The sequence below is a fragment of the Apium graveolens genome, chromosome 6 (assembly GCF_009905375.1).
Source record: "Apium graveolens cultivar Ventura chromosome 6, ASM990537v1, whole genome shotgun sequence".
Taxonomy (NCBI): Eukaryota; Viridiplantae; Streptophyta; class Magnoliopsida; order Apiales; family Apiaceae; genus Apium; species Apium graveolens.
Genome location: NC_133652.1, coordinates 287520230 through 287537284, shown reverse-complemented (window position 1 = coordinate 287537284; position 17055 = coordinate 287520230). Strand labels below are relative to the sequence as shown.

Sequence of the window (17055 nt, the reverse complement as noted above, 5' to 3'; positions counted from 1 at the left end):
TGATTCCAGCTATGTTGTTACAAAAGTTTTCTCTATGCCTGAGCTTAAGAATCATCTTCTGAGCATTGGCCAGGAGAAGGGATTAACAGTCTTATTTAAGTCAAACAATTGAAAAATCTATCATCCATCAAAAGGTCTAATCAACGAGGTAGCTATGACTGCAAATAGAGTTTTTGTGTTGGAATCTGAAGCGCGAGTGGCAAAAGGAACTGTGAAGTCAGAGGTTTGTCTACATACTTCTCATGATGTGACTAAACTTTGGCATCAAAGGTTTGGTCATCTTGCGTACAAAGTTCTCAAAAGGCTTCACCAGAAGGAAATGGTGACAAGTTTGCCTGAGATTACTGAAATAGAGGAAGTTTGTAATGATTGTTTGAAGGGCAAACAACATCGAGATTCTTTTCCGAAAAAGAGTAAATGGAGTGCATCTGAGAAGCTTGAACTTATTCATTCTGATCTATGTGGACCAATATCTCCCATGTCAAATAGCCACAAAAGGTACTTCATTTATTTTATTGATGATTATACTAGAAAAGCATGGGTGGAATTTTTTACTGTCAAATCAGATGCATTTTCGATTTTTAAGTTATTTAAGAGCCATGTAGAGAAAGAAACCGGCCTTGCTATTAAATGCTTAAAAACTGATCATGATGGGGAATTCAACTCGAATGAATTCAATGTTTTTTGTCAAGAGAATGGAATTCAGGGACACTTAACTGCAGCATACACACTACAACAGAATGGCGTGGCATAACAGAAAAAATGGACGGTGATGAATATAGTAAGATGTTTATTGTCTTAAAAGGGGATGCCTAAAACTTTCTGGCTAGAGGCAGTCAATTGTAGCTTTTATTTATTGAATTGATGTCCTACTTTGTCAGTAAAGGACATTACACCAGAAGAGGCATGGACTGGAGATAATCCTTCGGTATGTCATTTTAGAGTATTTGGCAGCATTGCACACGCTCACATTCCTGATGCACATAGAACAAAACTGAAAGATAAAAGTCGTAGCTGTGTTCTACTAGAAATGATGGAAGGGACAAAAGCTTATCGTCCTTATGATCCAGTTGAGAGAAAGATAATAATCAGTAGAGATGTTGTTTTTGAAGAAGACAAGAAATGGAATTGGGATAAAAGTTATAACAAGGACATCATTCTTGATTTGAAGTGGGATGGTGATGGAGAGCTACATAATTTAAATGAACAAGGGGAGAATAGTTCAGGTGTCAATGAAAATGAACAAGGGGACAATAGTTCAGGTGCTAACAAAAACACTGAAGAAACTCATAGGAATCCAGAAAGTTCAGGTGTACGATCAAGCACAAGAGTTATGAATCCAGAAAGTTCAGGTGTACGATCAAGCAGAAGAGTTGCAAAAACTCCTGTATGGATGCAAGATTATGTTTCTGCAGAAGAGATTTTTGTTGTGGATGCCGAGGTTAATTGGGCACTTTCTGTACACACAGATCCCATAAGCTACGAAGAAGCAACAGCTGATGAAAAATGGAAGGAAGCCATGGATCGAGAAATAAATCCTATTAAAAAGAACAACACCTAGTACTTGACGGACCTGCCACCAGGTGCGAAAAAGATTGGGCTCAAATGGGTTTACAAGAAGAAGTTAAATGAGAAGGGTGAGGTAGAACGACACAAAGCTCGCTTGGTTGCTAAATGATATGCATAGGAGTATGGGATCGACTATGAAGAGGTGTACGCAGGTTTGTCACGTATGGATACTGTTCGAATGATTCTTGCTTTGGCTACATAAAGATGATGTGATATATATCAACTTGAAGTCAAATCAGCTTTTCTCCATGGAAATTTGAACGAGGACGTTTACATTGAGCAGCGAAAAGGTAATGAGGTGAAAAATGCAATGCATAAAGTTTACTAGCTTATTAAGGCTTTATATGGACTCTGGTAGTCATCAAGAACATGGTTTGAACGTCTGGAATCTTATTTTGTGAAAGAAGGTTTTGAGGAATGCAATAGCGAGCCAACACTCTACACTAAGACTAGCGGACAAGGTAAGCTTCTGTTTATTAGTGTTTATGTTGATGATTTAATATACGGGGGAGATGATAAAGATATGGTTCCTGAGTTTAAGCAATCAATGATGAATGAATTCGACATGTCAGACCTCGGCAAAATATGATTATTTCTTGGTGTTGAGGTTTCACAACTTGGTGAAGGGATATTTATTAATCAAAGAAAATATGTGCTAAATGTCTTGAAGAAGTTTGGTATGGAGCACTGCAATCCTGTCCAGAATCCAATTATTCCTGGTTGCAAACTTTTTCAAGATGAAAACGAAGTGGTGGTGAATGTAACTTATTACAGGAAACTGGTGGGTAACATGATGTATATCACAACCACAAGGCCAGATATTGTGTTTGTAGTTCATCTTCTCAATAAATATATGTCGAGACCAACAAAGCTTCATTTGTTGGTTGCCAAAAGAGTTTTAAGCTATCTGCAAGGAACTTCTGATTTTGGGTTATTTTATAAGAAGAATGGAAATAATGAGCTGATTGGATACACCGATAGTGATTATGCTGGGGATATTGAAGATAGGAAAAGCACCTCGGGCTATGTTTTTATTTTAAGTTTAGCTGCAGTAGCTTGGTCTTCACAAAAGCAGCCCATTGTTACTTTAAGTACAACTAAAGCAGAATTTGTGGCTGTTGCGGCATGTTCAACTCAAGCAATATGGATGAAAAGAATTTTATCTACACTCGGTTATCAAGGAGATGAAAGAACTATCATATTCTGTGATAATAGCTCAACTATACAGCTAGCCAGAAATCCAGTTTTCCATGCTAGGAGTAAGCATATTGAGGTGCGTTTTCATTTTTTGCGTGATCTGGAAAATAATGGAATTGTTCAGTTGGTTCACTGTGGTACAAATGATCAAGTTGTTGATGTTTTAACTAAGCCGTTAAAGTTGGAGACTTTCCGGAAAATGAGGGAGCGACTAGGAGTTTGTAAAGTCCCTGTAGTAAACTAAATGTATCTGTGACATACAATTTAATTTAAGGGAGGGAATGAAATAGTTAGTCACAAGTTTGAATAAGTTTTTAAGTAGTAACCAGTCAATGTGTTTCCTACTATTTGGGGATAGTAGTGTTTAGTTTGTTATCTATTTTGTAGGCACGTCTGTGTCACGTTAGTTACAGTTTGTTTATGCTTGTAAGGATACATAGCCCTCATTCAGTTTTCAATAAAAGTAGTGTAGTTCTCAAAGTAATATCATTGTTAAAACATAAGGAAGGATTGGATCATTGGTAAGCTTGGAGCAAATCATAGAGCCGGCGGTAGCATTGGGGAAACCTTTTAATATTTGTAGTGTGAAGATCAGTATGTGTCCAGGCTGTTTGGAGGTTTGTATAACTGTTATTTCTAATAATTTTTTCTATCCCATATCCATAATTACTTAATTACCGATTTATCTCTGACAACAAAATCATAAAAATGTACCATCAAAACTCCCTTACTCCAATGATAGATAGGATATAATATTATTTGGTTACTAGCATCATATTGATATGTAAGACTTGTACAAGTTTCAATTATCTTACACTCATAAATATCGGACCTACAAAAATTATAATTAATATCGACATATTATTAACTCAAAGATCACATATACCCAAAATACTTACTATAACCAGAATCAGTCTGAAAAGAAAAAAAACTGTAAACTCTGCACAATATTTCGTAACTCTGTCTAAACAATCATTGAGTATAAACTGTTTTGAGTGATATTTTTCATATACTTCAAATAAATTATGAAGGTCTGTATATTTTATTTTTTAACAAAACTCGTGCAAATTGAAATTCAAAAATCAAAGTCTCTGCATTACGAAATATTGCTAGAATGTGGCATGTGCCTTGCACAGGTTTTTATACTAGTTCATTATTGAAAAACCAAGACACTAATTTTTGCCTAGTTAAGAGGTTTCTGAAAAGAACCTATTCAATAAAAAAAATCATGACACTCTACTCATGTCATATTTCCATTTATCATCACTTATTTTCAATTTTTTTCACAAACTCTGGAACACTACTTCAGTACTTCACTCAACTTTCACTTGTTTTCCTTATTTTTTAAAACTTGAAATCAAGAATTAATTTAAATATATGTTTTCCTTTATTTTTTAAAAAACTTGGAGCAAGGGGTTAATTTAAAAACTATTACGATGCGAACTCTTAATGTAATTCATTATTGAAAAACAAAGACACTAATTTTGGCCTATTTCAGAGGTTTTTGAAAAGAACCTGTTCCATAAAAATGTCATGACACTCTACTCGTGGAAAAAGAAATTTACTCTACTCGAGGATAAAGAAATTAATAAAACTCGTGTCCTTACTCTTAGTATAATAAAATAAAGGACTCAAAGGTAAAGAAACAACTTGATCACAAACAAGAAATGCTAGGAAAAATATATGTATCCATGAAGGAGTAGCTCACCTCCATCTAACAATGGCCAAAATGGTCTCGGCACACACATGAAAATCAGCTAAATACACATGTTTGCAGCGAAAATGTTCTTCCTTTGTATTTTTGATAATGCAAAAATAAATAGCCTATATATAGGCTGAATAAACATCAAGTCACTATTATTAATCCCCTACTACAACTGCATCAGTTAAAAAGCAAGGATAATATTATTGAGATTTAATCTAAACTTATTTATTTTAGTTATTATTTAATAATAATTATGTGGAGTGTTTTATTTACATGAATTGGTCATGCAGCAGTAGAGAGTTTTTAGGTAGTTTGAATAAGGTCTCAGTAGTGGATACGTGTTAGTAGTCGTGTCAGTAGTTGTGTATGTTTTCATGCCACCTTGTTAGGCATCAGTTTCTATTTATTAATGTTGTAACCATCTTTTTTATTATCACTGATAATACATTTTGTTTTCCCAGTTTTACAAGAATAAACACCTTTGTTTGTATATTTGTATTGCTGTGTTCAGTTTCTACATTTGGTATACGAGCTCCAGGTGCTGTATGCCCAAATATCAACCCAAACACACAAACGTAACCATGGAGATAACCAAAGGAAGCTTGGGAAGCCATTAAAACCAGGTGTGTAGGAGAAGAGCGAGTGAAGGAGACTAAGGTACAAACGTTAAAGGGAGAGTTTGAGTCTCATACCATGAAGGAGACAAATAACATCGATGATTTTTGTATGAAGCTGGGCGGGATAGCAACCAACATATGGGTTCTTGGAGAAGTGATGGAGGAGTCAAGCTTTGTGAGAAAGATCCTACGTGCAATCCCTGATAAATTTCTCCAGAAAGCTTCAAATATTGAACAGTTCGGAGACATGAAAGTTGTGACGGTTGAAGTGTTAGTGGGTCGCATTAAAGCTCACGAGGAGAAGATGAAGGGCAGGTCTGAGAGCGCAGACATACAACAACTTCTCTTGGCATCTCGGAATCAAAAAACTAGAGGTGGTTATTTCCGTGACAAGAGTAGGATCAGGTGCTGCAACTGTAACAACTTGGGACACTATGCATCAAAATGTAGCAAATCATGACGTGAAAGAGGGAAAAGGCAAGAAGTAAACATGGTAGTCATCGAGGATAACGAACCAGTGTTATAATAGCCATATGGGCTCTGATTATTATCCATAAGGGCTCAGTTGAATAGCCATACGGGCTCAGATTATTAGCCATATGGGCTCAGTCGAATAAGCCATACGGGCTGGAAGAATTGCATGAGACAAGTTTAAATTAAAGGAGAAATTATTGGGATTTAATCTAAACTTAATTTTTTAGTTGTTATTATTTAATAATTATTATGTGGAGTGTTTTATTTACATGACTTGGTCATGCAGCAGTAGAAAGATTTTAGGAAGTTTGAATAAGGTCTCAGTAGTGGATATGTGTTAGTAGTCGTATCAGTAGTTGTGTCTGTTTTCATGCCACCTTATTAGGCATCGGTTTCTATTTATTAACATTGTAGCCATCTTTTTTATTATCACTGATAATACATTTTGTTTTCCCAGTTTTATAAGAATAAATACCTTTTTCTGTATATTTGTATTGCAGTGTTCAGTTTCTACATTTGGTATCCGAGCTCCAGGTGTTGTATGCCCAAATATCAACCCAAACACACAAACGTAATAATAAAGATAACCAAGACAAAAGAAAGCTTTGTGGGTTTAAGCTATCCAATTCTAAAGAAAAGTAACTATACAACATGGTCCCTGAAAATGAAAGTTTTCATGAAGGCTCAAGGTGTTTGGGGTGCGATCGAAGAAGACCCAAAGACTGTTGTTGATGAGAGGACGGTACAGATAGCTCTTGCAGCTATATACCAAGGCCTGCCAGAAGAAGTATTACTGACTATTGCTGAGAAAAAACCCGCAAAGGAAGCTTGGGAAGCCATTAAAACCATGTGTGTAGGAGCAGAGCGAGTGAAGGAGGCTAAGGTACAAACGTTATAGGGAGAGTGTGAGTCTCTTACCATGAAGGAGACATATAACATCGATGATTTTTGTATGAAGATGAGCGGGATAGCAACCAGTATACGGGTTCTTGGAGAATTGATGGAGGAGTCAAGCTTTGTGAGAAAGATCCTATGTGTAGTCTATGATAAATTTCTCCCGATAGCTCCAAATATTGAACAGTTTGGAGACATGAAAGCTATGACGGTTAAAGAGTTAGTGGGTCGTCTTAAAGCTCACGAGGAGAGGATGAAGGGCAGGTCTAAGAGCGTAGACAGACAACAACTTCTCTTGGCATCTCATAATCAAAAAACTAGAGGTGGGTATTTCCGTGACAAGAGTAGGATCAGTTGCTACAACTGTAATAACTTGGGACACTATGCATCAATATGTAGCAAATCACGACGTGAAAGAGGGAAAAGGTAAGAAGAAAACATGGTAGTCATCGAGGATGATGAAACAGTGTTATAATAGCAATATGGGCTCAAATTATTAGCCATAAGGGCTCAGTTGAATAGCCATATGAGCTCAGATTATTAGCCATACGGGCTCAGTCGAATAAGCGATACGGGATGGAAGAATTGCACGAGACAAGTTTAGAATAAGGGAGAAATTATTGGGATTTAATCTAAACTTAATTTTTTTGTTGTTATTATTTAATAATTATTATATGGAGTGTTTTATTTACATGACTTGGTCATGCAGCAGTAGAAATATTTTAGGAAGTTTGAATAAGGTCTCAGTAGTGGATACGTGTTAGTAGTCGTGTCAATAGTTATGTCTGTTTTCATGCCATCTTGTTAGGCATCAGTTTCTATTTATTAACGTTGTCGCCATGTTTTTTTATCACTGATAATACATTTTGTTTTCCCAGTTTTACAAGAATCAATACCTTATTCTGTATATTTGTATTGCAGTGTTCAGTTTCTACATTTGGTATCCGAGCTCCAGGTTCTGTATGCCCAAATATCAACCCAAACACACAAACGTAATAATGGAGATAACCAAGATAAAAGAAAGCTCTGTGGGTTTAAGCTATCCAATTCTAAAGAAAAGTAACTATACAACATGGTCCCTGAAAATGAAAGTTTTCATGAAGACTCAAGGTGTTTGGGGTGCAATCGATGAAGACCCAAAGACTGTTGTTGATGTAAGGACGGTACAGATAGCTCTTGCAGCTATATACCAAGGCGTTCCAGAAGAAGTATTACTGACTATTGTTGAGAAAAAAAACCGCAAAGGAAGCTTGGGAAGCCATTAAAACCATGTGTGTAGGAGCAGAGCAAGTGAAGAAGGCTAAGGTACAAACGTTATAGGGAGAGTGTGAGTCTCTTACCATGAAGGAGACATGTAACATTGATGATTTTTGTACGAAGCTGAGCGAGATATCAACCAACATACGAGTTCTTGGAGAAGTGATGGAGGAGTCAAGCTTTGTGAGAAAGATCCTATGTGTAGTCCACAATAAATTTCTCCTGATAGCTCCAAATATTGAACAGTTGGGAGACATGAAAGCTATGATGGTGAAAGAGTTAGTGGGTCATCTTAAAGCTCATGAGGAGAGGATGAAGGGCAGGTCTGAGAGCGCAGATAGACAACAACTTCTATTAGCATCTCATAATCAAAAAACTAGAGGTGGGTATTTCCGTGACAAGAGTAGGATCAGGTGCTACAACTGTGACACCTTGGGACACTATACATCAGAATGTAGCAAATCACAACGGGAAAGAGAGAAAATGCAAGAAGTAAATATGGTAGTCATCGAGGATGATGAACCAGCGTTATAATAGCCATATAGGCTCAGATTATTAGCCATAAGGGCTCAGTTGAATAGCCATACGAGCTCAGATTATTAGCCATACGTGCTCAGACGAATAAGCCATACGGGCTGAAAGAATTGCATGACACAAGTTAAGATTAAGGGAGAAATTGTTGGGATTTAATCTAAACTTATTTGTTTTAGTTGTTATTATTTAATAATTATTATGTGGAGTGTTTTATTTACATGACTTGGTCATGGAGCAGTAGGGAGTTTTTAGGTAGTTTGAATAAGGTCTCAGTAGTGGATACGTGTTAGTAGTCGTGCCGGTAGTTATGTATATTTTCATGCCACCTTGTTAGGCATCAGTTTCTATTTATTAACGTTGTAACCATCTTTTTTATTATCACTGATAATACATTTTGTTTTCCCAGTTTTACAAGAATAAAGACCTTTGTTTGTATATTTGTATTACAGTGTTCAGTTTCTACATTTTGTATACGAGCTCCAGGTGCTGTATGCCCAAATATCAACCCAAACACACAAACGTAATCATGGAGATAACCAAGACAAAATAAGGCTCTATAGGTTTAAGCTATCCAATTCTAACAAAAAGTAACTATACAACATGGTCCCTGAAAATGAAAGTTTTCGTAAAGGCTCAAGGTGTTTGAGGTGCGATCGAAGAAGACCCAAAGACTGTTGTTGATGAGAGGACGGTACAGATAGCTCTTGCAGCTATATACCAAGGCGTGTCGTAAGAAGTACTACTGACTATTGCTGAGAAAGAAACTGCAAAGTAAGCTTGGGAAGCCATTAAAACCATGTGTGTAGGAGCAGAGCGAGTGAAGGAGGCTAAGGTACACACGTTAAAGGGAGAGTTTGAGTCTCATACCATGAAGGAGACAGATAACATCGATGATTTTTGTATGAAGCTGAGCGGGATAACAACCAACATATGGGTTCTTGGAGAAGTGATGGAGGAGTTAAGCTTTGTGAGAAATATCATACGTGCAGTCCCTGATAAATTTCTCCAGATAGCTTCAAATATTGAACAGTTCGAAGATATGAAAGCTCTGACGGTTGAAGAGTTAGTGGGTCGTCTTAAAGCTCACGAGGAGAGGATGAAGGGCAGGTCTAAGAGCGCAGACAGACAACAACTTCTCTTGGCATCTCAGAATCAAAAAACTAGAGGTGGTTATTTCTGTGACAAGAGTAGGATCAGGTGCTACAACTGTAATAACTTGGGACACTATGCATCAGAATGTAGCAAATCACGACGTGAAAGAGGGAAAAGGCAAGAAGTAAACATCGCAGTCGTCGAGGATGATGAACAAGTGTTATAATAGCCATATGGGCTCAGATTATTAGCTATAAGGGCTCAGTTCAATAGCCGTTCGGGCTCAGATTATTAGCCATACGGGCTCAATCGAACAAGCCATACGTGCTGGATGAATTCCATGAGACAAGTTTAGATTAAGGGAGAAATTATTGGGATTTAATCTAAACTTATTTTTTTTAGTTGTTATTATTTAATAATTATTATGTGGAGTGTTTTATTTACATGACTTGGTGATGCAATAGTAGAAAGATTTTAGGAAGTTTGAATAAGGTCGCAGTAGTGGATACGTGTTAATAGTTGTGTCTGTTTTCATGCCACCTTGTTAGGCATCAGTTTCTATTTATTAACGTTGTAGCCATCTTCTTTATTATCACTGATAATATATTTTCTTTTCCCAGTTTTACAAGAATAAATACCTTTTTCTGTATATCTGTATTGCAGTGTTCAGTTTCTACATTTGGTATCTGAGCTCCAGGTGCTGTATGCCCAAATATCAACCCAAACATACAAACGTAATAATGGAGATAACCAAGACAAAAGAAAGCTCTGTGGGTTTATGCTATCCAATTCTAAAGAAAAGTAACTATACAACATGATACCTGAAAATGAAAGCTTTCATGAAAGCTCAAGGTGTTTGGTGTGGGATCGAAGAAGACCCAAAGACTATTGTTGATGAGAGGACGATATAGATAGCTCCTGCAGCTATATACCAAGGCGTGCCAGAAGAAGTATTACTGACTATTGCTGAGAAAAAAACCGTAAAGGAAGCTTAGCAAGCCATTAAAACCATGTGTGTAGGAGCAGAGCGAGTGAAGGAGGCTAAGTTACAAACGTTATAGGGAGAGTGTGAGTCTCTTACCATGAATGAGACATATAACATCGATGATTTTTGTATGAAGCTGAGCAGGATAGCAACAAGCATACGGGTTCTTGGAGAAGTGATGGATGAATCAAGTTTTGTGAGAAAGATCCTACATTTAGTCCATGATAAATTTCTCCAGATAGCTACAAATATTGAACAGTTGGGAGACATGAAAGCTATGACGGTTAAACAGTTAGTGGGTCATCTTAAAGCTCACAAGGAGAGGATGAAGGGCAGGTCTGAGAGTGCAGACAGACAACAACTTCTCTTGGCATCTCAGAATCAAAAAACTAGAGATGGTTATTTCCGTGATAAGAGTATGGCAATTGTTGAGGATGATGAACCAGCATTATAATAGCCATACGGGCTCAGATTATTAGCCATAAGGGCTCAGTTGAATAGCCATACGGGCTCAGATTATTAGCCATACGGGCTCAGTCGAATAAGCCATACGGGCTGGAAGAATTGCATGAGACAAGTTTAGATTAAGGGAGAAATTGTTTGGATTTAATCTAAACTTATTTGTTTTATTTGTTATTATTTAATAATTATTATGTGGAGTGTTTTATGTACATGACTTGGTCATGCAGCAGTAGAGAGTTTTTAGGAAGTTTGAATAAGGTTTCAGTAGTGGATACATGTTAGTAGTCGTGCAAGTAGTTATGTCTGTTTTCATGCCACCTTGTTAGGCATCAGTTTCTATTTATTAACGTTGTAACCATATTTTTTATTATCACTGATAATACATTTTGTTTTCCTAGTTTTACAAGAATAAACACCTTTGTCTGTATATTTGTATTGCAGTGTTCAGTTTCTACAAATACGCCTACTGACTAAACAAATTCAGCAAAATACATAAATTAATATAGTCCAAAGGAAAATGTCGACTTTGGCTCATTCTTCAACATGGGTCATAGGAACAGAAAAGAGAGTTTTTGGGCTATACGAGTTTTGGCTTCCAAGAATTTGGAAAAGTTCTTGGTAGCATCTCGACTGATTGTTCTTTCTCCTCCTTCTCTTCCATGTTCTGCGGATCATGAGAAATGTGAAATGTGAAACGAAAAGGATTGCCAAAATATTTATATAAAAAAGAATATAACTTTAGATAACAGGAAAACATGATGCATTTAAACCTGTGTTTAAGTTGCTTGCATTACTGTTCCTCATCGCCCTAAGCGAATGCTCCGCTCCCTCTTATCATAGAAGTTGATATCATCCAGCATTGATGTCATTGCTGTATAGTTCTTGAAAATTCTTAGCATTTCTAAACCTTTTTGGAGTCCAATCTGAGAAGATATGCAATATTAATATCCACAAGTATTAGAAATTATCAAGATAAACCTTACAGTAACATAACATTAATGGCAGAAATAAAATTAGGAATATAGTAAGTACTTTTTTATGCTTTTACTATAAAAATTGTTACTTCTAAATGCTCTTGACATCATTATATTTTGTGAATGATGATTTTTAAATCAGAAAGCCCCTGAGCTAATATGTCATACAAATGTCGCGTACCTCCTGCAGATCCCTGGTATGTGTTACATGTCTATTAATTCTCTCAATGATAATATGACTCAGTTGTCTGTTGGAAACATCCTTAATTATGTGCCACTTCACTGGAAAGAACCCATTCCAGTTTTTGCTCTTCCAAAAGTCTAGTGTTTTGACAAAGTCCACCCTTCCAATCATTTCAACCACGCCTACAAACTGCCCACCCCTATTGACCTAATATGCACGACAAGAAATATTAGGCAACACTCATTTGACTAAAATGCAAATATGATATAGACAAGAAGTCAAGAAGAATTTATATAAGACTCCGTAACAAAACTTTACAAACCCTTACCGCACAAAACAGGAAAATTGGACAAACAGGATCACCTTCACTTTTGTCCTGTTGTTTTTACAAAAAACGTCATTCAGTTTCCCATTACCATGATTGGTACTTGACCAGACACTGTATTTAATGCTTTTATGTATGTCATCTTCACCAATTGACTTGATGACATAAAACTTGGCATTATCATAGTTTGTCTGGAAATCTTCTTTGTTGTATTGATCTCTTGGTGATAAGATCTGAAGCTGGTCATTGCCTACAGCACCTTCAGTATCTGTAGAAGCTCTTCGTGGAACGTGAGGACCCTTCTCTATACAATCGACATACCTTTCATCTTTTGAAAGAAGATGTAGGTGCATTTTCACCATCCAATGGTGATAATTATCTTTGTCCAAGAAAGGGATCTTCACACCAACGTAAGGGAAGAATTTAAAACTTCAAGTAAGGGAAGAATTTATATAAAACTTTACAAAACTTCAAGTAAAGTTTTGAATAAGGCTCATTAAAAACTTCAAGTAAGGGAAGAATTTATATAAGACTCATTAACAAAACTTTACAAAACCTTTACCCAAAAAATTGGACAAATTCGCTTCACTTTTTTATATTGTGTAAGCATGATTCACTTTTCCATTACCATGATTGCCTACACTATATTCACTATTTTTATGTATGTAACATTCACTACTTGGGGTGATGAGACTAAGAAGACTCTAAAACTAAAAAAATCAATGCATAAGAATCATCTCATTATTCTAATATAGGGTTTCTAGAAAATTCTAAAACTAAAATAACCAACCAAAAAAAATCATCTCACAATTCTAATATAGAATTTCTAGAAAATTTTGTTAGGCATCTTACTAAAATTAAATGAAAACATTGTAATATCAAGATATCATATGAGTTGGTTAAAATTCAAAATTACATTAGTGAATCATAAATTATAGTTCACCATTGTGCAAGACATACTCATAAAATGTATTTCTAAAAATCAATACACTGCAAATTCCATGAAAGTGTTAAATATACTATAACATTGATGTATGGTTTGTGTACCACATACCTGTGAAGTAATTGGAGCATTTTCTTCATTATTTAATCTGCTGGATAAGTAATATATCATAACTTAATTCAGTACATCATATGAAAAATTACTATAATACTTAGATATATCATACCCCGAGATGAATACCTTTTCTTCTTCTTGATCTAGGTCTCAACAAATTATTTCTCTTCATCTTTCTCATCTAAGCTTCCATTTAGGAGAAATGATTTGTATTCATATACTAGTATTGTTGGTGGCTAGTATATATAACCATGACATGAGATTATATCTTGATAAGTTAAATTGGGGGTTAAGGTGTATTCAATCTAGATTAAGGAATTTTTTGGATTTTTAAAATCTAAACTATTTAATTTGGATTCTAAAAATTCTTTTAAAATTTACTCGTATTCAATTAGGATTGTAAAAAGGTTTTTAAAATAGGAGGTATTTAATGTTGATTTGAAATATTTTATTCAATTTGTATTTTTAAGAATATATTAAAATTTGATGGTTTTGTATTTTATTAAATTGTAGATTTTGATAGATTTTCTTTGTAATTTGTGTGTTTTGAAATGTTAGCAAAATACTATATATCAACAACTCTTTTAGTATGATTAAAATCAACAGTAAAATCATATAAAATAATGGATCATTGTAAATCATACTAAGGCCTACCTTTTACTATGTTAAATAAATTAAATTTGGTTTACCACTACAATTTGACTTTATATTATTGTAATGTATAATATCTTTTAAAGTCACATTTCTTTGGTAACTTAGAATGTCTTGCACAAAATTACATTTTTCTATAATCAAATAATTCAATCTCCCATCAAATTTACTTCTAATATTAAAGATAACTTCCATAAACTATTTTGTTTGTAGTAAGTAGCATTTTTACAAATTTAAAATCCAACATTATACTTAAAAAAGATGTCTAATAATTCTAAGAATAATAATAATAATAATAATAATAATAACAATAATAACAATAATAATTATAATAATAATAATAATAATAATAACAATAATAATAACAATAATAACAATAGTAATAATTTATTTTAATAAAATAATAAAGTGGACGGTAGAAATTCCAAAAATTATCTATCAACGTATACATAGGTATTATTGGACCCATAAAGATTAGATTCAACTTTATGATTGTTCAAGAGATATTCAATAAAATACATCATCATTGGTTGAAGGATAATGTGTGGAGAAATATTTTTGACTTTCAACGAATAATCCTTATCAGTTGAATTCCATCATTATTTACCCTTAGCAAATCCTGATTTGAAACTTATTTACAAATTGCAAACTTATTTACAAATTGCAAAGACATCAACACTATTGAATGAAGAGTAGTTAGACATACCTAACTCAATTACCAACCTTGTAAAAATTGATTCATCAAGTGGGCTTGATAAAGATGTCTACAAATTATTGCTCACTTGGAACAAGATAAAGTTTTAATGTACCATTCATAACATGCTCTCATATGAAGTGGTATTTCATGTCAATGTGTTTTGTACTTTGAATGTTGAACAAGATTTTCAGTAATGACAATGGCATTTGTGTTGTCACATAAAATTTAAATCTTGTCCACTTGTTGACCATAATCCAATAGTTGATTTTTCATCCATAAAATATGTGCACAACAGCTACCAGCATCAATATATTCAGCCTCAGTTGTGGAAGTGGACACTAAATTTTGTTTCCTCCTAAACCACGACACAAGCTTGTTTTCAAGAAATTGACATGTGCTAGTTGTGCATTTTCGTGTCTATTTTGCACCCTCCATAATCTTCATCTGAATAACCATATAGATTAGAAACCATCTCTAGGGTACCAAATGCCAAGTTTTGGTGTACTCTTGATATATTTGAAAAAAAAAATTGATAGCTATTAAATGAGATTCTCTAGGATCAACTTGAAATCTAGTACAAAAATAAGTAGCAAACATTATATATGACCTACTAGCTGTCAAATATAAAAGTTAACCAACCATACCTCTATAGTTTAAAATGTCCACAGACTTTTCAGTAATGTTCAATTCAAGTTTAGTGGCAGTGACCATTAGAATTTTTGCAGATGTGTAATTTATTAAGTCAAACTTTATTAAAAGATCATGAATATATTTAGTTTGATTAATGAATATTCCATCACTAACTTGCTTAACTTGTAAACCAAGAAAGTAAGTCACTTCTCTCATCATGCTCATTTCATATTTACTTTGCATCAATTTGGCAAAATTTTTGCAAAGTTTCTCATCTGTCGATCCAGATATAATATCATCCACATAAATCTGAACACGTATACTAGAACCATTAAAATTTTTAAAGAAAAAAAATTTGTCAGCAATACCTCTTGTGAAATGCTTTTTTAAAAGAAACTTTGAAAAAGTATCATACCGGGCTCTAGGTGCTTGCTTCAATCCATAAAGTGCTTTCAAAAGATAGTAAACATAATCTCGAAAGTTGGGGTCTTCAAAACATAAACTTCCTCCTACAAATCTCCATTCAGAAAGACACTTTTGACATATATTTGATAGACTTTGAAATTGGCATGGGCTGCATAGGCTAGAAATATTTTGATTGCTTCAAGTCTTGCAACTGGAGCAAATGTTTCATCAAAATCTATTCATTTTTGTTGACAATAGCTCTTAGCAACCAATCTAACTTTTTTTCTTATGACTATGTTTTCTCATCCATCTTTTTTCTAAATACCCATTTGGTGTCAATAGAATTCTATCCTTTAGGCTTGGGTACCAGCTTCTATACTTTATTCTTTTCAAATTGGTTTAGCTCTTCTTGCATAGCTAAAACCCAATCAGGATGCATTAAAGCTTTTTTTTACCTTCTTTGGTTCTTTCTGTGACAGAAAGCTGCTATATAGATATTGATCTTATGTTACTTTCCTTTATTGCACTCTAAATATTGCATCATCAATGATCAATTCAAAAGGGTGATCTATTGTCCATTTCCTTTGAGGTGGTAGATTATCTCTAGATAAGGTGGCCTCATTAGTGTTTATTTCCTGAGTTTATGGATCTGTGATTTGAAGATGGGGTTCTGTTAAACAATGATGTAGAGTTATTTTCAACTGATGTTGAATTCTGCCTTTCAATGGATGATGCACCGTGCCTCTCAACCGATGTTGCTCTTTATCTTACAACGGATGCAGTATCTTGTATTTCAACAGATGCTGCATTTTTTCTATCAGCGGATACAGCACTCTGTGCATCAACTGATGTTCCTTCATTTGAAGATAACTTTTAATATTCTTTTATCATTATATCTAGATCACTTTTATCATCACTATCATCATATTATATCTCAAAATTATTAAATTTGAGACTTTCATGAAGACCTTTATCTGACAGTCCTTCAATCTTTTTATCATTAAATACAACATGTACATATTCAATTACAATATTGGTTCTCATATTGTAGACTCTATATGCTTTTCCAATAGCATATCCAGCAAAGATACCTTCATCAGGTTTGACATCAAACTTTCCATGGTGATCAGTTTAATTCCTTAGAATATAACACTTACATCCAAAGATATGAAAAAAGTTCAGTGTTGGCTTCCCATTCTTGAATAGTTGATAAGGAGTCATGCATTTGGCCTGATTAATCAAAGAAAGATTATGAGTGTAGCATGCACTGTTTACAACCTCATCCTAAAAATAAGTTAATAACTTTTATTCTTCTAGCCTTGTTCTAGTTGCTTCAATCAATAATC

At 34.5% G+C, this 17055-nt stretch overlaps 2 protein-coding genes across 2 annotated transcripts; one reads left to right on the top strand and one right to left on the bottom strand.

Annotated features, from left to right (window-relative positions):
- Positions 1-2248: 2248 nt before the first annotated feature.
- Positions 2249-3010, top strand: LOC141666171 (secreted RxLR effector protein 161-like). Its single transcript, XM_074472165.1, has one exon. It carries the CDS (start codon positions 2249-2251, stop codon positions 3008-3010), a length of 762 nt encoding a protein of 253 aa, XP_074328266.1.
- An 8576-nt stretch (positions 3011-11586) lies between these two features.
- LOC141666170 (YTH domain-containing protein ECT3-like) lies at positions 11587-12622 on the bottom strand. Its single transcript, XM_074472164.1, has 3 exons — positions 12308-12622; positions 11942-12151; positions 11587-11709 (listed from the first exon to the last, which is right to left on the bottom strand). Exons 1-3 carry the CDS (start codon positions 12620-12622, stop codon positions 11587-11589), a joined length of 648 nt encoding a protein of 215 aa, XP_074328265.1.
- Positions 12623-17055: the final 4433 nt, after the last annotated feature.

Excerpts from the sequence above, each read along its gene's own strand:
- LOC141666171 (XM_074472165.1), top strand. The coding sequence starts at position 2,249 with ATGGAGCACTGCAATCCTGTCCAGAATCCAATTATTCCTGGTTGCAAA.
- LOC141666170 (XM_074472164.1), bottom strand. The coding sequence starts at position 12,622 with ATGCACCTACATCTTCTTTCAAAAGATGAAAGGTATGTCGATTGTATA. Across the intron at positions 12,152-12,307 it reads ACAACAGGACAAAAGTGAAG|GTCAATAGGGGTGGGCAGTT; the intron begins GTGATCCTGTTT and ends CGTGCATATTAG. Across the intron at positions 11,710-11,941 it reads ATACCAGGGATCTGCAGGAG|ATTGGACTCCAAAAAGGTTT; the intron begins GTACGCGACATT and ends ATATCTTCTCAG.